Raw genomic sequence first — 21,551 nt, 5'->3', positions numbered from 1 at the left:
TTCTACTATTACATACGTATGAAATTATTTGAGTTTTTTTAACACTCATAAGTAAAGAGAACTGGAATGGAACCACAACTAAAACCTTTATTCTGAAGCGAGCTTTATTCGACTCCCGACAAAGACTGCCTTACAAGCATGATTTGTGACTAATTTGCAGTATCTATATAGATGTTTAAATTAAAATAAAATACATTATAAGTGCTTAGATATCTGTATTTATTTAGCAAACACTGAAATAAAAATGCTGCTGTGTTAAATTTAATCAGGCATCTGTTTAGCCGGAGTATTTTCTCCACAGAGGTTGATGGACCCCTAATGGCTCAACAGCAGCACGAGTGATTATCTGTGGTCAGTGAAATAAGTATAACTTTAGTCTTAGTGTTATTGTGGTATTTGTTTTTAAGCTCAGTAAATATGTAAATGATGTACAATGGGGTTAATCGCTGATAATTATGACTGCATACAGTCACGCTTATGCATACGTTATCAAACGTGCGCGCGCTTATGTATGTGTGTGTGTGTGTGTGTGTGTGTGTGTATATATATATATATGTATGTATGTATGTTCTTTGTGAATTTCACATTTTCTTGCTTCTATTTTTTTATATCGATTTTATTTTATGAATAGCTTCACTAAAGAATTCTGAAGATGTTTATTTATTGTAAAATTTACATTTTAATATAATAATGTGAAAGCCATATTACTGTTGCTTTTTTTTCCTTCCAGTTTTTTTCCCTCAAACGATTGAAGAATGAAAACGAAAAAGCAAAAAAGGCAAGGCGATTTCCAGAAAATTCAGCTAAAGATTGGCAAAAAGAAGCCAAAAGCAGACAATGCAACAAACGTCAACTTCAGATCAAAAGCTATCCATTTACCAGAGCAGCTAAAGCATGCGGATTCAGGGCCAACAAAGCACAGACAGCTTGACATTAAGGTACATAAAACACACAATGTCACACTTTCCACTCGTTTTTGTCTTTCAGTGGTTTATTATAGGGTGTAAAAATACATCAATATGAATCAATGCATCAATTAAACAAATAACAGACAGTGTGATACATCAATGCAACATAATATTGTAAAGATGCACATTTATTTTGACCATCTGCATTGACAGTTGCACAACTGGAGTAACTGGAACTCTTTTTTTCACTTTCTCAGGATCTGTTGTCCAAGCTACACCACATCAACAGTAACATAAAGCAGGGAGCTCTGGTGGGTTTGCGGGAGTTGCTGTCAGCTCAGCCTACTCTGATTGAGCTGCATGCATCAGCGGTCCTCTCTGAGGTGGCAGCACTCTTCACTGATAAAGACGGCTCTGTGCGAGCAGCTGCAGTGCGTCTGCTGCGTTTCATCGCTCAGTGCATCTCCGCCGAACGTGTAGCTCCCTTCTTCCCTCTGCTCAGCGCCCACCTCACTTGTGCCATGACTCACATCTCAGAAGCAATCCAGGAAGATGCTCTCCGGGTCCTGGATGTGCTGCTGGAGCACTATCCTGGACTTCTTTCTCAGAAGCATACGGTTCTTCTGACAAATTTTCTAGAGCTTATCTCCCAGAAGCGAAAAGTAGGAACAGGGCAGGATAAATCCGGGAAAGGGGCCTTTGCTCTGACTATCAGCACGAATCGTTCCGTGACAGCACAACAATGGAGACTCACTGTGCTGCTCAGGTGATGCATTGCCAAAAAATAAAATAGAATTCAGTCCGTTCTTTCTGTGTCATTTGCTATCTTATCATTTATGAATAATTTGTGTATTCGTTCAGGTTGGGGAGTTTTCTGCAGGCAGTTGTTGAGGAAAGACCTCTGGAGGAAGGTGTGACCAGCCTGATTGGCCTTGGAATGTGGGCTGGAGAGAAAAGCTCGGTGACATCTGTGGATGTGAGTTGGGAGGAGCATGTCTTTGGCAAGGGCAGGATCCAAGTGTTTGAAAATTCTGGAGCCGTTCCCACCCCACATTCCACTTATCGGCTAAGGTATGTTTTGTTACAGTAAATGATTGCAGACTCATTTCTCTTTCCATTATCAATATGTCCTCCATATAGAAAAACTTAATACAGACTTAACACCCAGACAGTAATGGGGAGATTTAGGGAGTGGCACACAGACAAGCATTAAGTTTAAGAAAATTGTTTTGCATAGTCAATATTTTTTGTGTATTCACTATAATGTAAGGTTTGTTGTACAGTAAAATTGGCCCATTGCAAAGTATTTTTATGTTAAATTTAAATAATAAATTAAAAGGAATCAGGGTTAACCACTTTCTCTTTATTAAAATTCCTCATAGCTAAAGTTTTGAGCAGTATTGTACTTTTTAGTACCATTATATCGCTGAGACCTTGTACTCTTTTCAGTTTGATCAAAAGACAGAAAGGTCATGTGTTCAGTATACAGCTCTTGTTATGTTGGTTTTGTGCAGGCCGGACTCTAAGGCAGGGGCTGGAATGAGTAAGGAGCTCTGCTCTGCTGAGACGGTGCAGGGCTTTGCAGGAACCCTGGTGCCTCTGATGCTGGAGATCTGGGTGGAGGCGGCAGGTGGAGATCGTGTGCAGACAGACAGCGGCCACCTGCTCTCAGCAGAGGCCATGGCTCTTATGTTCCAGATCCTCACCATACTGCAGTTACTGAGAAGACTTACCCCACAGAGAGATCAACAGGACATACTGGTACATGCACTTAAAATGTTATATAGCCATATAAACCACACATAAATATCACATAAACCCTGTGTCTGCTGCACCCTGCAGGACGCCTGGTTCCGGAATTCATACCTGACAGATTTCAAACACCACTTCATGAAAAACTTCCCCTATGGCCTGCTGGAGGTGGCAAGACACAAGAAGAAAGCTGATGGAAAGAGGTGACCAAAAAGTCAACATGTTTTGTTAATGGAAACCGAAACGTGTTGTGGTGTATGTAAATGAATGAACCACATTTCAGAAGTTTCAAGAATTGTATGTACTTGAATATTAATTTACATTTAAATGGATGTATTTTAGCGTTTTAAATTCAGTTTATGTATTTTATTTAAAGCATGTCACATGTTATAAACAAAACAAACAAAAAAACCCTTGATACCCATATCTCTCATATACAAGTAAAAAAAAAAAATTATATATATAAAATAAAAAATGCAGTTCAAATTACATTATAGTAGATTACCCAGTTACCCATTATAGTAAATTACACTCTATAAATCGTATTCAAAGCAACCTGAGCTTTTTACTGAAAGCAATGATCATATGTTAATTACTAATACTAATATTAATTGAAATCATTTTAATCCTTCAGCCCCCTTGGAAGCTTTCTAATGCAAAAGCGACTGAGAACTACTGATCTATAAAGGGGTGTTACATGCTAGCCTTTTCTTTGTCTAGGGGTAATGGCATAGCAATAACACATTTTGGAGAGAGAGAGAGCACAGGAACTTATCTCCAGCCCCAGCAACAGACATCCAGAACCAATAAGCTGAAACATATTTATTGATTCAAAAGAAAAAGATGAAGGGGAAAAAATAAGCTTCAGGGGGGGCAAAGGCCAACACAACAAACAAACAAACAGTTTCTAACTTGGTTATAATCCTAATTTACCTATACATAAACCAAAATAAAACAAACAACAGAAGAACTTGACTACACATAACCAGGAGAATTTCAAACAAATAGGCACCCATCTCCCTACAGGTTTCCTTGAAAGAAAATCTTAAATTCTTAAATTCACAATAGCACCTGGAGCAAGTGAAAATTCTGGTACCGTGACAACACTAACGTCTTGTATACATTTTTCTGAAAAATCCTGTCATATGCACACAAACTTGACAGTCACCACTTATAAGCTACTTCTAAATATTGTAGAAATGTAATTTTCTGTAAAGTTGCTTTGTAATGATTTGTATCATAAAAAGCGCTATACAAATACACTTGAATTGAATTGAAAAGAAGTCCATGCAGCAGGTTATAATCTGCAACCGTCACAGCTTGTTGTGAGGCAATGCTGGTTTAATATGCTGGCTTTCTCCTGGCTGCATCCAATCAGTGGAGCTGAGGTGAATTGGCAGCAAATCAGCAACCAGTGAACCCAATAACCTCCATGAGAATGGTAGCAGCAGACCAAAACCAGAACACACCACAAAGCAAAAATACATCTCAGGAGGTAAGGGGTAATTATCTCTCTAATTTGTCTTCAGGATTAGGCAGCCGGTAGCATCTGGAACGGTTGCTGGTGGCAATGTGGAACCGTTGGCCCTAAATGTGACATTGTGCCAAGTTATGGTGACACTCAGTCTTAGGGGCCAGGATCACGTAGAAGCCCAAGATGCTGACTGGCTCGGACCAATCAGAGGGTTTATTAGGGAGACATTGTCCAGTGGGAGCAAGCTGAGCTCAAAGCACCTGGCAGCCTTACTGGAGGTGGTGTGGAGGATGATTGTCACCCAGCGCAGCCGCGGTGAGGCCCCCTTTCCTTTTGTTTTGTTTTTAAATAGAGGTATGCTGAATTTAAAATGTTCGTGTGTGTGTGTTTTTTTTTTTTTTCAGTGGTGACAGACGATCTCCTGCAGGCTGTGTATGTGCAGTACCAGCAGAGGAACCTGGCTGTGAGCGTCCGCACTTTGCTGCTGCGCTTTTTCAGTCAGCTCTACATTCAGGAGCATCAGAACCACCCTCATATTGCCCGGTAGGTACCCACCAACCATTTTTGCCTGGCCCTGATTGCTCTCGTTTTTTTAACAACAGTGTTTTCTGGAAAGACATTTAGAATGTTACAAAAGGTTTCTATTTTAGATGTGATTTTCACAAAAATATAAAGCAGCACAACCCATTTTCAATATTGATAAAAAACAAGAAATGTTTCTAGAGCACTGAATCATATTAGAATGATTTCTGAAAGATCATGTGACACTAAAACCTGGATTAATGGCAGCTGAAAATTCAGCTGAGCCGTCATAGGAAAATGTACATTTCAAAATGTATTGAAATAGAAAACCGGTATTTTAAATTGCGATAATATTTCACAATATTGCTGTTTTTGTTTCACAATATTAATGTTTACGTATTCTTCTTGTGTAGTCCGTAATTTATTTTCCATATGTCCAGGTTTGGTTGTGAAAGGAATTGTAGTTAAGTGAACTGACCATTTTTATTTGAGTCTAGAAATGGACGTTATGACAATGTGACGAGTCTGTAGTCTCCCTCTCTTTTAGGAGCAGGATTCTGGCGCGTTGGCTGGCGTCACTGCCGGTGCAGTTGGTTCAGCTCGGCAGCAGGAATCCTCAGCTCTCAGCACAACTGCTGGAGACGATCCATCCTGCTGCTGCGAGGGCCAATAAAGACCTTCTTCAGAGTCTTCAGAAAAATGCCTGCAGTATTTATGGTAAGAATATATACTGACAAACAACTACCTAACATCCTCTCTCAATACGATGTATTGTGTGATGTAACGTGTGTGTGCTCGAGAGAGTCTTGTGTAAGAGACTGGGTGGTAGTCAGGGTGAGCATTAGAGCGGTGGCGTCTCCGGTTCTGAGTGTGATATCAGCTCTCTGTAGTTTTGTGTTTCGGGAGCATAGCGCTCTCTTTGTGTGTGTTAGCACTCATGACATCAGTGGCGTGCGTCAGCAGCTAAGAATGTCTGTCTATCTGTGATCACTGACTGGACAAACTCTTTCTCTCTTGCTTTTTTCTCCCTCTCTTTCTCACAGACATTCATTCCCTCATGGTTGAGCTTTAGCAGATATATGTATTTGTCACTAGGGGGAGCTCTTTCCTTTCTCAAGTTTCATATTCAGAATGAATAATCTATCTTTAAAATAGAGCTGTGGAACCCCAATTGTAATTCACCATGGGCAAGGAATTAAAAAAAAAATTGTCATTTGATTTTATTTAATTAAAAATAAAGTGGTTAGGATTATTTGTAGACAATTTGTGTTGTAAAATGTTTCCAAGCTGAGCAGATCTATTAGATTAACATTTCTCTGTTTATGTTCATCTGTGTGATACATATGCATGTCTCACTTTGTAGATCCACAGGAGGGCTGTGTGGTGGTTTTGCCTATGGAGTCCCAGAAGAGACTGGTTCAGATTCTCCATTTCCTGCCAATGTTTCCCGCAGAGCTTCTGGCATGTCTCAGTCAGGTCTGCAACACTGGGAGAGTGTCGGCTAGCCTGGCCACCATGCTAATACGCACCATACACCTGAGGTATGAGGGTTATGACATCACTTTGCACTAATGCAGTCCTAAAGTCTGCTTCCAGTGTTCCGCTCTGGGGCATCAGAGATCCAGTTTCCCATCGGCTACAGGGCATGGGTGTAAAAAAAGTCAGGGAAAAAAAAGATCCATGTTTGGTATTGTTACAATACATTAACCCCCTTTTTTTTTTTTTTTTTTTTTTTTTTTTTTTTTTTTTTTTAATACTGCTGTTAAGCTGTTTCACTGTTTAGGGCCACAATGTTCAAAGGCAGCATCCTAATCAAAAAGGTATCTTGGAAATGATGGGACTAAATATATATATTGGAAAAATTAAAAAAATAATGTGCACTAGACTGGTAATGCATGTGCAGCTAGGTCCCTGGAGAGGAGTCTGTCTGCATCTGACTGATATGTTTAAAATGTGACTCTGTTTTCTACGACTGCCGAGAGGAGACAGCAGTCTCAGAGTTTTCACTGATAATAGAATCAAACAATTTTACCTATCAGAGACAGCCAAGCGCTGTGCGGCACGATCAGAGAATGGCCAATTCTCCCACTTAATTCTGATTTGCCGTGACCACTAGTCATTAACCGTGATTGGCCATAATGTGGTGGAACAGAGCCACGAGTCACTGCGCAGTGAGGCCGAGGTCATGCTGCAGTAAGTTTAGAATATCTTGAGTTATTGTTGACTTTAGTATATTTAAATTAACACCGTCATTTAGCAGACGCTTTTATCCAAAGCGACTTAACAAATGAGGACAATGGAAGCAATCAAAATAAACAAAAGAGCAATGATATGTAAATACTATGACAAGTCTCAGATAGAACATGTACATATAGACAGAATACATATAGAACAAAACATATAGACAGAATACATAAAGAATAGAGAAGCTAGTGTTAGGGTTTTTTTTTTAAAGAAAACAAGCAGTAAATGAATAGAGTGCAAGTATATAAGGTACAAGTTTTTTTTTTTAAGAATCGAATTAAAGATTTAATTAAAGAATTGGATTAGGATAGAGAGTGCTAGAGTTAGAGGGTCAAATAAAGATGGAAGAGATGTGTTTTTAGCAGATTCTAAGGACTGAGCTGCTCGGATTGAGTTGGGCAGGTCATTTTTAAAGGGTTAGTTCAGCCAAATATTAAAATTATGTCATTAATAACTTAACCTCATGTCGTTCCAAACCCGTAAGACCTCCGTTCATCTTCGGAACACAGTTTAAGATATTTTGGATTTAGTCCGAGAGCTTTCTGTCCCTCCATTGAAGCTGTGTGTACGGTATACTGTCCATGTCCAGAAAGGTAAGAAAAACATCATCAGAGTAGTCCATGTGACATCAGAGGGTCAGTTAAAACTTGTTGAAGCATCGAAAATACATTTTGGTACAAAAATAACAAAAACTATGACTTTATTCAGCATTGTCTTCTCTTCCGTGTCTGTTGTGAGAGAGTTCAAAACAAAGCAGTTTGTGATATCTGGTTCGCGAACGAATCATTCGATGTAACCGGATCTTTTTGAACCAGTTCACCAAATCGAACTGAATTGTTTGAAACGGTTCTCGTCTCCAATAAGCATTAAACCACAAATGACTTAAGCTGTTCACTTTTTTAATGCGGCTGACACTTCCTCTGAGTGATTTTGTCCCTCTTTGGAATGGCACCACAACGTCTAGAGGGCACATAAGTCTGAAGTAGTCAATTTAGGTAAACGGGTGCAGAGCCAGTGGTCTTATAGGCAAACATCAGTACCTTGAATTTTATGCAAGCAGCTATTGGTAGCCAGTGCAGTATGCATTTACAAAAAGTTCAACTTTTTTTATTTAGATATTGTCTCATCAATGTTGTTATTGTTATCTAAAACTATAAAGCTGGAATAAAAAACCTAAACATTAAAAAAAAAATCTAAATCCTGTCTTGGACACTGAAATACAATTAGTTAAAGCACACTGAAAATTGTAAAACATAGGCCCAATCCCAATTCTATTTTATACCCCTTCCCCTTCCCCTCCGCCTACCCCTTCCCCTGTCCCCTTGTTGTCTAGCTCTTACAATACACACATATACTGGTGTGCATTAGAGCCTTTAATTATCGTTCTGTATTAACGAGCTACTTACTGACACACACACATATCGGAAATCGCGCAACTCACACATCCAGGAGAAAAAGCAACAACGCTGCACCACGACTTATTAAATACAGTTTAAATACTGAATCGCTAAATTATATCTTCCAGCGCCGAGAGGATACAATCGCTGTTTTTTAGTAAACTCACTCTAAAAAGATAAACGCACAGACACGAATACACGCAACATCCATTTCTCTCTCTCTCGAATAGGCAATATTTGAGAAAATGGTTTAGCGATTTCTAATTATTGGGGGGATTAGCCCCCATCAATGTCTACGGCAGTTATCGCCCTGATCAGACATATGGTGTGGCACTATCATGCAGTCTGTATTGATATGACGTTAGCAAATATAAGCGATTTTTTGCAAACATTTCTTTGAGTAACATGACTGTTAATATGTACTCACAATTGAATGTAACATAAAACAAATGATTACTTTTCGTTAAAATCTTTATTTATGCCAGAAAAGCTTACATTTATGTGTCTTTTTGTTCGCTGTAGCAGCCATGTTGCCAAGATAATGCATACCCTTTTGTCTGAAGTGTGGTCCCGAAGTTTGTAGGGCTATCTGGCCCTTCCCCTTACCCCTACCCCTCCAACCAAAAGAGAATCGAGACAGGAAAGGGCTAAGGGGTAGAATTGGGATTGGGCCATAGATTGAAATATAAAATGAAAGCTGAATAAAAAAAATATAAAATTCTAATGACAAAAGTAATAACAAAATGACTAAAACTTAAACTAAAATTAAAATATAAAAATAAAAGCTAATACAATAAATCAATAAAAACCATTAAAGAATATAAAAAATACTAAAATAACACTCATCACACATACAAAACACATACAAAATTCTTGTCAATATAAAAGCTCTGAATTTATAATGATAAAAAGGACATTTTTATAATTTCATATGTTCATATTACAAAAAAAAGTCTCACAAGAGGATTGGTATGATAAGCATCCAAGTTGGAATATTAGTGGTGGGTCGTTATCGGCGTTAACGTGCTGCATTAACGGGAGACTTATCGGGCGATTAAAAAAAAAATATCGCCGTTAATCTATTCTCAGAGTTGGGTTGATAGCTGGGTCTATACTAGGCGAGCTATGATGACTTTCACCTTGATATTTTAGCGCTGATGTATACCTAGCCGAATTGCACTGTAGGGGGCAAGAACGAGTCTTCGAACCTGTGTGTATGCCTACTGTGAAATTACCACATCAAACGTGACGTGCTAACATGGATGTGGCTGAAGCCGCCGGGTTTGCTTCAGGGAATTTTTTTTTAGAAGCTTCCCAATGCAAACCTCGACAAGACGCACGCCTGTTTCACACATACTCCGTCTGCAGTGCGTATGCAGTCCGTGTGCGTTACGTATGTGGTGCAGAAGCAGCACGGACTCATACTCATTGTGCTTTCATACAGGACGCGTTTTCAGTCAGCTACTCGGTACGTGAACGATCGCTGCACTGCTGCAGACGCACCGCTCCAGGAATGCACTGACGGGCCGCAACCGCGTGAATGCTGGAATCCGTTAACATGGGTGCGGAAAGTATTCAGAGCCCCTTAAATTTTTCACTCTTTGCTATATTGCAACCAATTGCTAAAATCATTTAGATTCATTTTTTCCTCATAAATGTACAAACAGCACCCCACATTGACAGAAAAACACAGAATTGTTGACATTTTTGCAGATTTGTTAAAAAAGGAAAAACTGAAATATCACATGGTTCGAAGTATTCAGAGTCAGACCCTTTGCTGTGACACTCATATATTTAACTCAGGTGCTGTCCATTTCTTGGTTCTACACCTTCATTCGAGTCCAGCTGTGTTTGATTATACTGATTGGACTTGATTAGGAAAGCCACACACCTGTCTATATAAGACCTTACAGCTCACAGTGCATGTCAGAGCAAATGAGAATCATGAGATCAAAGGAACTGCCCGAATAGCTCAGAGACAGAACTATGGCACGGCACAGATCTGGCCAAGGTTACAAAAAAAAAATTCTGCTGCACTCAAGGTTCCTAAGAGCACAGTGGCCTCCATAATCCTTAAATGGAAGATGTTTGGGATGACCAGAACCCTTCCTAGAGCTGGCCGTCCAGCCAAACTGAGCTAACGGGGGAGAAGAGCCTTGGTGAGAGAGGTAAAGAAGAACCCAAAGATCACTGTGGCTGAGCTCCACAGATGCAGTCGGGAGGTGGGAGAAAGTTGTAGAAAGTCAACCATCACTGCAGCCCTCCACCAGTTGGGGCTTTATGGCAGTGTGGGCCGACGGAAGCCTCTCCTCAGTGCAAGACACATGAAAGCCTGCATGGAGTTTGCTAAAAAAACCTGAAGGATTCTCTGGTCTGATGAGACCAAAATCAACTTTTTGGCCTTAATTCTAAGCGGTATGTGTGGAGAAAACCAGGCACTGCTCATCACCTGTCCAATACAGTCCCAACAGTGAAGCATGGTGGTGGCAGCATCATACTGTGGGGGTGTTTTTCAGCTGCAGGGACAGGACGACTGGTTGCAATCTAAGGAAAGATGAAGGCGGCCAAGTACAGGGATATCCTGGACAAAAACCTTCTCCAGAGTGCTCAGGACCTCAGACTGGGTCGAAGGTTTACCTTCCAACAAGACAATGACCCCTAAGCACACAGCTAAAATAACGAAGGAGTGGCTTCTCAACAACTGCGTGACTTTTCTTGAATGGCCCAGCCAGAGCCCTGACTTAAAACCAATTGAGCATCTCAGGAGAGACCTGAAAATGGCTGTCCACCAACGTTTATCATCCAACCTGACAGAACTGGAGAGGATCTGCAAGGAGGAATGGCAGAGGATCCCCAAATCCAGGTGTGAAAAACTTCCCAAAAAGACTCATGGCTGTATTAGAGCAAAAGGGTGCTTCTACTAAATACTGAGCAAAGGGTCTGAATTAGGGATGTGAATCTTTGGCAAGGCAGCGATTCGATTCGATTACGATTCATAGGTTTTCGATTCGATTCAATAACGATTTTTGCAAATTTAGAATGATTCGATTCGATTCACAATTAACTTCGATTATAACGATTCGATTCTGCATTCTTTAAGTGCATTCACGGGATTTTTTAAATGCTTCTACTAAATTATTTAAATGCTTAGTCAGGGGGCAAATTACAGTAGCATTTATGGTTAGAGAACCATAGGTTAGAAAAAAAAAAAAAAAAAAAAAAACTTTTGTCCATTGTTAAATGCTAGTTTAATGATGCGACATGGCATACGTAAAAATGTATGTAAGCCAAGTTTTTAAAAAAGAGCTTAAAGAGTATTATGTATAAGCTAACATTTTGTCACACCAGGGGCGTAGCCATAATTTCAGAAGTGACAGAAATGTCAAATACAATCATTTTATGTATGTAGCCTATATAATAATAATAATAATAATAATAATTATTATTATTTTTTATTTTATTTTTACAAGGAATTATCTTATTTTTTTTATTACTTTTAATTAGCTGTAATAAATCAAATACACTGCAATAATCAATCATTTGTAATATATATTTTTTTCCTAATGGCAATTTTATGATTGTTTTATATACTAGGCTACATTTAATTAGCAATTATTTAAATTTTCTGCACAGAATAAGGTAGAAAATATACTTTATACTTTCTGTACTGCAATAAATGTCAATTAGCACTGCATCATTAATAAATTGTTTGTGGGTATTTTTTAGTTTCATCAGTTCATTCTGCTTTTATTCAGTTTAGCTGCAGATATAGCCTGGCACGTCTATGAGAGCGAGATCGCTTCTCTCAGTGTGAAAACGTCTTCATCTCTATTTAACTTTTCCTCTCCATCAGCGAATGATTCTGAGAGAAAACGCGCCAGATTTTAGCAAATAGCTACAATATAACACAGTAAAAAATTTAAGGGGGTCTGAATACTCTCTGTATCCACTGTATATACGGGTAATCAACATACTTTTAATTTTTCATGGATGATTGACAGAATATTCTTTTGTGAGTTCCTCTGCATGCTGAGGGCCTTAGGGTATGTGCCTGCGTGTGTCTTTGTGACATGCTGTGTCCCCATTGCTTTTCTTATAGTCACTAGCCTAAAGCCACTCTTATATTTGTGGTTTTCCCTCAAATCCTAAAGGGAGCAATGTTTGAGAACACACTGAGTGTGTGACTTTGAGTCCCAGAGAGACGTGTGTGAGTGTACCTTGACGCATACACCGCCTTTCCTCTGGTCTCTCTGTTCATAAAAACAAGACTTGGCTAAATGTGTTCAAACACCTGCAGAGGGCAGTATTACTCTTTAGACGAGACATGGAACGATTATTAAGTTTCCTGCTCAGAGTTCCACCAAAATTCCAAAACAAACGCTATGGCGAGTGAATTCACACTGACTGCACTTTTGAAAAAGTCTGGCTGCATGACAGGATTCCTGCACGATATGTGAAGCATCACTTAAGACCGCTTCTGTTCATGGCAGAACTGTGTGTGACATGCCATTAAGAGAGCCAATCCTCAGAACAACATGAAGCGAACATTCTGTCCTTCACAAGAATTTAGCTTTGATCACACCAGCGAAACTATTAACTCTTAAGGAGTTGGAATAGTGGCCATTGGATTCTGAAAGTGTTGCTAAACTTAGATAAGAATGGCTAATAGTATGGTGATAGTGTGTGTGTGGTTGACACACAGAAAGACACAATGAACAGTAGAATTGTTTCCTTGGTGCATCTTTCCGTATGTGTTTGTGTGTGTGTGTGTGTGTGTGTGTGTGTGTGTGTGTGTGTGTGTTTTTCTGTCTGGCTTCTTTTTACTAATGGGTTGATGGGAAATGAGCCATTCAGTAAGTATTAAGGAAGTCCAGCACATGTTCATTCCACAATCACAAGAGAAATGAAATCAAAACAAGTAAAAGATCAGATGTTCATTCACTTTATTGGCCTCGAGACTGATCCACATCTATAAGAGAGAATCATAAGACTGCGTGGATTGTCCTTGAATAGCTTTTACACAGACACACACACACACACAGGTTCTCTCTTTCTTTCTTTTTTCCTTCTCAGAAAAGCATGAGTATAAAATGATCAATTCTGACAATATCTTGCCATCAAATTCGCACTGAAGCCTTGAACATGCATCTAGAAGCACAGCAACACATGGAGCCTGTGATGGACTGACCTGAAGTTTTGGCTGTGACCTCTTGGTTCTCCTGCACTCTGTGTTTGTTCACAGCAATTATCTGGTTCATATGCAGGCTTTAACTGTCAGGAACCAGCTGAGAAAAAGCTGCTTCTACTTCATTTGGCAGCATATCATAGATTAAAGGTGAATTATTTTGTTGTTAAAATACTTTTTTCTATCTCCACTTTATGCGAAGAAACAGTTTATAGTTAATAGCTGTTAATAGTTTGGCTTTCTTGTGGAAACATTTACTTTTTTTCGTTTTTTTTTTTTTTTTTTTTTTTCGATGCCTTGTTCTGTGCTGCTAAATTATGTACTTCAAATTTATTGTTTATATGAATATATGTATGTATTTTTATATTTAAAAAAACATTTTATGCATTTAAATATATATAAATGTATATAAAATATATATAAAATTAATGACAATAGTTATACTTATTAAAACATTGATGCATTTTTTTAAGGCGTTTGTTTAATGAATAAAAAGTTCAAAAGAACATCTTTTTTTTATATAAATCCAAATCTTTTGTAACAATGTCAACACTTTTACTGCCAATTTTGGTCGATTTAATGCATCAGAATAAACCTTTTGTTTTTTATAAAAGCTGAATATAATAGTGTTTTTGCACCAATATTAATATTTTAAATAAATAGTGGATATTTTAAATAAGTTTAGTAAAAAAAAACCCACTAAATTCATCCTTACAAAAAATATAAATGTGTGTGTGTTTATGAAAAGCATATACCACTGGGTTGAAGTGTTGTTTGATTCAATAGGTGGAGTTTTAAGGAGTTTAATGTGGAGTTACTGTGCAAAAAACCCTCTGCGGGTTCATCTTAAGGAACAGTAAGTGTTGTCTGTCATATTGTAAGGATGACCTCAGTGTATCCTTAATACCGTGAGTGTTCTCATTTGCTGAAGGTGAGCGTGTTTGTGGAGGGAGGTTGATTTCAAAGGAAATGAAGGAGCTCAGATGGCCAGTATTTTTAGACTGACATTCTCACCACACGCACACATTTAAGTACAGTGTGAGATGTGTAACGGGAGAGCGGATCAGTGCCGGACCACTGCACAGTAATGCATGTGTGCTTCCCCGCAGGTCTCCTCTGAGTGGCTGGTCGAGCAGTTCACAGGATGTGCCGGTGAAGGATGTAGATTACCTCAGTTTCTTTTTCACCACACTAACAGGTGCACACACACACTCACACACACATCAAATTCAATGATATATGAGTACTGTCATACTTGATATTGATAAAGCAGTATTCCCATAATCCTGTCCTTCAGGTTTCTCCTCTGAGATGCTGCGGGTCCTGCAGGACACAGATGAAGACAGCCTGTTGCCTTCCTCCACACTCTCGCCTCTCAGCGTATTCGCCACCACCCTGGAGCAGTTCCTTCACCATTGGGATGTAGTGGAGGTGATTTTCTCTCTCTCTTTTATCTGCCAGTCTCTTACACCACCTTCAGTCGCTTCAACAACTTGTGTTATGTCAGTTGTTCTGCCGTCAATCGCTGGCATATGTTTCTAATCCTGTTGTCATTTGCTCTGTGCCCTGTTAGCGTCTCTGTCCTCTCGCATCTGCTCTGTCTGGCTTGTGTCAATCATTTGGATGCTTTAGTGCCAGTCCACTGGTCTGTCTGCTGTTGGTTATATGCATTTGCATTACACAGTTTTATCACCTTGCACAATTTTTATGTGTTCTTTGCATTGAATAAACACAGAATTTTCTGTCACAGTTAATCACATATATGAAGGTTTTCTGAGAAAAGACCCCAAATACTGAATAAAATGAAAAAATATAATTCAAAGACATCACATTATTGTAAAATAGTGTAAGACGTGCTTTTTTGGGCATTAAATAAAGTCGCAAATACCAGTAATTTGTTCAACACAATCGTTTTAAGATTTAACCCATAAGATCTTCGTTCATCTTCAGAAAACAAATTAAGGTATTTTTGATGAAATCCGTGAGCTTTCATAGACCGCAATGCAACTACCACATTCAAGGCCAAGGAAGGTAGTAAGGACATTGTTAAAATAGTCCATGTGGCATCAGTGGTTCATCCGTAATTTTATGAGTTAATAACGATAGCGATAATGCAGTTTTCCTGTGCTGACTTGAAAAAAATTTCTCACCCTCTTTTTGTGCACAACAAAAGATTTCCAAGATTTTCTTTTGTGCACTTGAAATTTACTGTTTTTTCTGCACATAAATAATAAAAAAAACAAGCAGTGTTGTTGCACATCATGTAAAAAAAATATATCAGTCATGCTGTTCACCTTAATCACACCAATCTTGTTTCATGCCAATCTGGTGCAATTTTTAACTTCTACCAAGAAGCAGGTATTCACTTGATTCAGTGCAGGACCACTTGGGTTGTTATTCAACACACAAGTGTGTTTTAGTTCCCCCCCGGAGACGGCAAGTTCGGTTTATCACATCACACCGGTGTATGTGACTAGGTGTCTCCATATTTCAATAAGGGCTGGTTATCAGAGCGCTCTTGGCTAAAGCAAATGCTAATGCCAGCCAGCGGACACCATCACCGCCTGACATTTTACACGGAAATTAAAACCCAACAAAACCACACCCTGAGGCCAGGGGCTGACTCTCACTAACCCCCCTTCCTTTACTACACTCACACAGATAATTCCTCTATGCAATTTTCTCTGGACTTTCATTTTTTGTGTCCAAGTCAATCAGCCAGTAAAGGTGTAGAGGAACGGCTGGCATCACTGTTGATACGGTAATGAGGAGTGAGGGGGAGATAATGCCAGCAGGTGAGGCTGATGGAGAATAATGGGCCTTAATGAGGAAAAAAGCCCTCCTCACGTACACACGCGCACAGGAAACGCTTTCTCTCAACTTAATCACTTGTGCTTAATTAGAAATTATATTTAACAATTAAAAAAATTACTGTACAAAAACACATTTAGCACTTTGGCTAATTAAAACTTTTGGTACACATTGATTGCACTTTCAACCTTGAAAAAAAAAATGGAGATATTAAATAATATTGAAAACTATTTATTGAATTTTTTATATATACATGAGTAAAATTTTGTTACAATAATTGCATATTTATATGTAGAGAGCGAAAGAAAGAGAAGAGAATACAAGTCTTAAAGGGTTAGTTCACCCGAGAATGAAAATTCGTCCATCTTCTACCCTTGAAGCATTCTCATTTGTAAAGAAAAATGTCGGAGGATTTCGAAATAAGCCAAGAGGAGACTGGCCAAGAGGAAACTTTGTTCCTCTTCCCCCTGCACGTCTTCCGCCAAAATAAAAAAGCATCATATGACCTCTTTAATATATAATCTTATCTAATAAATAATTAATATATAATTGTGTATAAGTACTTTTACCCTACTTTTTCTTTGTGTGTGTGTTTATATATATATATATATATATATATATATATATATATATATATATATATATATATATATAAAAACCTTGCTACGTGTACTGCATTAGGCTAATGGAGTCTTGTCATTTGCACTTGTATATTGTCACTCTTGTTATTTTGATTAGTTCTATTGTCCTCGTTTGCAAGTCGCTTTTGATAAAAGCGTCTGCTAAATGACTAAATGTAAATATGTAATCTAATTAAATAATAATATCTCTGTATATGTAAACATTGTGTATATATACATTGTTAGAATATGTTATAAAGTGTTTTATATTTTACAATGTATAATGTATGTATATATATATATATATATATATATATAATCATTATTAATATTAAAAGGTTTACATTGTTAGAATATGTTATAAATAAGTAAATAAGAACAATTGCATTTTAGTATGCATATTTTAAGTAATTTTTAGCACCTTTTTAAATTACAGCTCTGCTGAGAAATCCTAATGTGGTAAAACATTCAAATGTGTCCTAATCCTATTGGGATTTCACATCACACTCCTAAAGAAAATTCTCACCTACTGTTTCTCAGATATATACCTTGGCAATTAGCATCAAATTTAAGTGTGAGTGGTGTGTGTGTGTGTGTGTGAGAGAGAGAGAGAGAGAGAGAACGCATGGCTGCTGGGGGTCCATTCCTTTATTGCCAATCAGGCGTCCGTAATCTAAAGCATGTGTAATGTGTTCTTAACACTGTTAGCCTGATTAATGTCTGATAATAACCTGCTCTGAATGACATTCAGCTCCGCCTTCATCTATTTAATCTAATCTGCTCTAATGCTATTAGAACTATTAGATTTTTCTCACACACACTTATTTATTGTTTGTGCTCATAAAATATCAGTTCAGAGAGTGGCAGGGCATCGCTAATCTGTCCAGTGTCAGCTTCCATTACGACAGTCCGGCCGTAGCAGTGAGGTACAACCCTTTGAGCCTGTCACTGTATACGAGTGTGTGTGTGGGGCTATAGGATTCTTTGTTCTCTGCTGACGTCTCTTTTGTTTTGGGACCAGGGATTTATTTTTGACTCGCCTAAACCGTGTGTGTGTCAGATGTTAAGAAGTTGTGATGTATAATTCAAAAGTTCTTTGTAGAATAAGATAGGAAAGTCTCATCTCTATCAGCTTTCAGTCTGTAAAATGACTCTTCTCTGAAGATTACTTATGTTCCTAAAATCTATTTAGTCCTTTTGCCTAGCCTTTGGCTTGAATTTTTTATTTTTATATATATATAAATGTTTGGTTCAATGCAGAAATTAATTTCAGATTATTTTGTAGATGTACACGGGCATGAGGAATGACAAAGTACTGTTTATAACCTGTATTTAATGCCCCTATGTTCTATCCATCCATCCATCATCCATCTACAAATTTATAATTCTATGGCTAATTACAAATTTATTTGTAATGGAATATGCATTTTTATATTTTCATATAATTCCAACAGAAATTAATAATATCTGTTTATAATCAAGATATTTTTCATTGTTTTTAATTTTACTAAAACATGCTTTATTATTTCACATTTCTATTTACAATAACGATGAATGTTTTCAAATTGATTCTAATTTCTTGTTTTTATTTTGAACAAAATGTATACTCTCATATGACTTCATATTTTATAATGTGTGTATATATAAGAATATATATTTTTAAACTTAAAATTGTAACAAATGTTAAAAACCTAGTTTAAAGTTGCCATGAGAAAAACATGCCAAGAGAAAAACACTTTATTTATTTTGGAATATTCCAGTCATTATCATAAACAATTTATCTATGCACATCATCTTAAAAAAGAAAAGAAAAAAAAGTGCCTAATTTGTGCAACACTCAATTTCTATGATCCAATCAATTCCTTGTGGACAAAATAAAGTCCTGCCTATTTTCCTTTCAATAAGCTGCTTCACATATAAGATATATATATATATATATATACACACGTCAAAATATTAAAGCAACATTGATCACAATTTCTGTTTCATGTGACATAAGACATAAATGCTCCATTGGTGCTGCATTTCATATAAACAGAATCAAAGTAGCATCAGAGCCGCCTCTGGGCTGTTCTACATTTATTAAACATTGCACATTTATGCAGCATTTGGAGGCACTCATAGCAGCATTAACTCTGTTATTAACACTGTGTTTGTAGGAGGTGTGCCACTGCCTGGACACTATAGGATCTCGTGCACAGTGTTTTGATGTGATACAGAATGCCATCATTAAGAATCTGGTGAGTGAACGTGTGTTTTTCTGTTGAATGTTTTGCATAAGAGTGGGCAGTGGAGCCAGACACTGTTTGCGGTGACACTCTTGTCATCTCTTTGTAGTGTGGACTCGTGGTGGTGCCAGACTGTGTTTGTGCAGCGGTTTTAAGGTGTGTTCCCCGGTTACTGGATGTAAACTTCCTGCCCAGCGACACACTCCTCCACTTCCTGTCTGACTGTTGCTTGAGCATGCTCAGTCTTCTGCTACAACTGGAGCAGAGTGCTCGCAAGAGGTGTGCTCACAAACACACACACCTACACACTCACTAATATTTGCATAGAGTAACATTTATACACCACAAAGAAAGACTGCATGATAATACAGCAAGGAGAAGTTCGAAACAAGACTGGGGAAAGTCCAAAAAGGGCATTCTCACGAAGAAAGAAAATTAAAGAATTTTATAATAAAGTTAATCGTTTTGATGCACCTAGAATTCCTAAAAATTGTGTCAGGAAACTATTCATTCAAAATTTCATGCCAAAAATGCACAAAAACTACCAAAACATTTCACACATGATTCAAGCAAAAGTTGTCAACCAACAAACACACTGCCATCCTAAAAACAATAACATGCAATGTTTTCTCCTGTTAATTTACTTAAAAAATAAAAAACAAGAATGCCGTCTCTACTGTTTAGAATTCACTGCAGTATATGTTACATGGTCCATGTTTACATTCCAGTACAAAATTCTTACCATGTTTCCCCTTTTGTGTAGATAGTAATGAAACCGAAAGACTAGAATGTAGTTGTTCGGAACGTGATAATATGTCGTGGCCATGAAATATTAATTAGTGGGAACGTCATATTAACTCGTGGGAATGTCATATTATGTCGTGGCCTCAAGATGCTATGTTGAGGGAACGACATCCATTTCTTGTTTAATGCGTAAACAAACCTGTGTGACCATAGCAACCCGGGATTATCAGAGATGTATTCATTCATATTTTATTTTGAATTACGAAATTATTATAGAAAATATTTGATTATTAAATTATTATAATAACCATATGCCTTGGCTATGGTACTTTATTACGTGTGATAGTCAGCATTCAAATGAATTTTATCATGAATAAATAAACTGTTATAATAATGAATGTAAATGAAAACACAACACGCTCATTTATCATCACATCACGTTAAAACTTTATTGGCATAATTGTCAGATAAATGATAAATAAGCCTGTTGTGTTTTCATTTACAAATGAAACTAGTTATAGTCCCGTCAAGCACTGCCCTAGAGCTGCCACTGGCATGTAACAAAGTCCGGTAGCCAAGGCATATGGTTAATATAATAATTTAATAATCAAATATTTTCTATAATAAATAATATAATATTTTCTTAATTCAAAATAAAATATTATAATGAATCCCGGGTTGCTATGGTCACCCAGGTTTGTTTACGCATTAAACTCGTGGCCACGACAAAACATAGAATCTCGAGGCCACGACAAAACCAAATGAACCGACCATGTCCTCTCACAGGCACCGTAGTGCTCACTCTGTGAAGAGTTTTGAAAAAGTGATCAAAGAATTGAGAAATGGTGAAAAGTTGTTTCTGTAATATGAGAGAAGTGTGTTAATTACAATTATTTTAAATAAAATATTTATGTAACTAATTATTAATAGTATTTATTAATCAACAAGTTATATTAATTAATTACATTTTGCCACTTTATTTCACATAGCATAGCACATAATCTTGGTTACAATCTGGGCTTGTGGTTTAAGAAATGGGTGATCTAGTAGTTCTGTTTGTCTGTCTCACCATCAGGGATGCCATGTGGGAGGCATGTTTTGCTGCGTTGAGCACTGTACCGAGGCTGCTGCGATTGGTCTTGCAGTCTTTACGTGTGTGTGACCTTTGTGAGGAGGAGCTCCCCGTGTTGGCACAGATTTTGTCATTACTTCTTCAGCATACTCAATTGCGCAACCACATGATGGCCAACGCCAGTCTACTGCAACATATCATACAGGACTTAACGGTATAAACACACAGACGGCTCCTCGACAAACGAATATGCTTATGACTATCCATTCCAGCTTTGCTTTAACAAATGACACTAGCATTAACCTTTATAATACTTTGTCTTTTGGAATTGAGCTCCCGATACTGTTTTGACTGTTGTGCTTGTGTTTTACAGCATTTCTATAGTGGAGAGACTCGAGAGCAGTGGCTGACTGACCTGTTGTACTGCTACAGAGTCACACTGTCGGGTCACCGGGCCAACATGGGCATGAGGGACATCTATTAATCGCTGACCATTAGTGTTCATTGCTACAATATATTTTTTTGTTCTTTCTTTTCCTGAATCCAGTTTTTTTGTACAAAATTATGACAATAAACCACGTGATAATGAGTTGA

At 37.7% G+C, this 21,551-nt stretch overlaps 1 protein-coding gene across 1 annotated transcript; it reads left to right on the top strand.

Moving 5' to 3' along the window:
* The first annotated feature begins 712 nt into the window (after window positions 1-712).
* On the top strand, window positions 713-21,551 carry tex10 (testis expressed 10). Its single transcript, XM_059567933.1, has 15 exons — window positions 713-938; window positions 1,166-1,674; window positions 1,770-1,979; window positions 2,423-2,669; window positions 2,751-2,863; window positions 4,190-4,449; window positions 4,539-4,677; window positions 5,204-5,373; window positions 6,020-6,197; window positions 14,592-14,680; window positions 14,780-14,913; window positions 19,073-19,153; window positions 19,251-19,420; window positions 20,961-21,171; window positions 21,331-21,551. The coding sequence occupies exons 1-15, from the start codon at window positions 756-758 to the stop codon at window positions 21,439-21,441; spliced, it is 2,805 nt and encodes a 934-aa protein (XP_059423916.1). The 5' UTR covers window positions 713-755; the 3' UTR covers window positions 21,442-21,551.

This window comes from Carassius carassius, chromosome 15 (genome assembly GCF_963082965.1).
Source record: "Carassius carassius chromosome 15, fCarCar2.1, whole genome shotgun sequence".
In the NCBI taxonomy this organism is placed as follows: Eukaryota; Metazoa; Chordata; class Actinopteri; order Cypriniformes; family Cyprinidae; genus Carassius; species Carassius carassius.
The sequence above is the reverse complement of the archived record's forward strand: the minus strand, read 5'-3'. Positions and strand labels throughout refer to the sequence as shown.

Bases quoted from the DNA above. Each gene is read 5' to 3' on its own strand.
- tex10 (XM_059567933.1), top strand. From the start codon at position 756: ATGAAAACGAAAAAGCAAAAAAGGCAAGGCGATTTCCAGAAAATTCAG. The intron at 19,154-19,250 runs GTGAGTGAACGT...ATCTCTTTGTAG, and splicing joins ATGCCATCATTAAGAATCTG to TGTGGACTCGTGGTGGTGCC. The intron at 19,421-20,960 runs GTGTGCTCACAA...TCTCACCATCAG, and splicing joins GAGCAGAGTGCTCGCAAGAG to GGATGCCATGTGGGAGGCAT.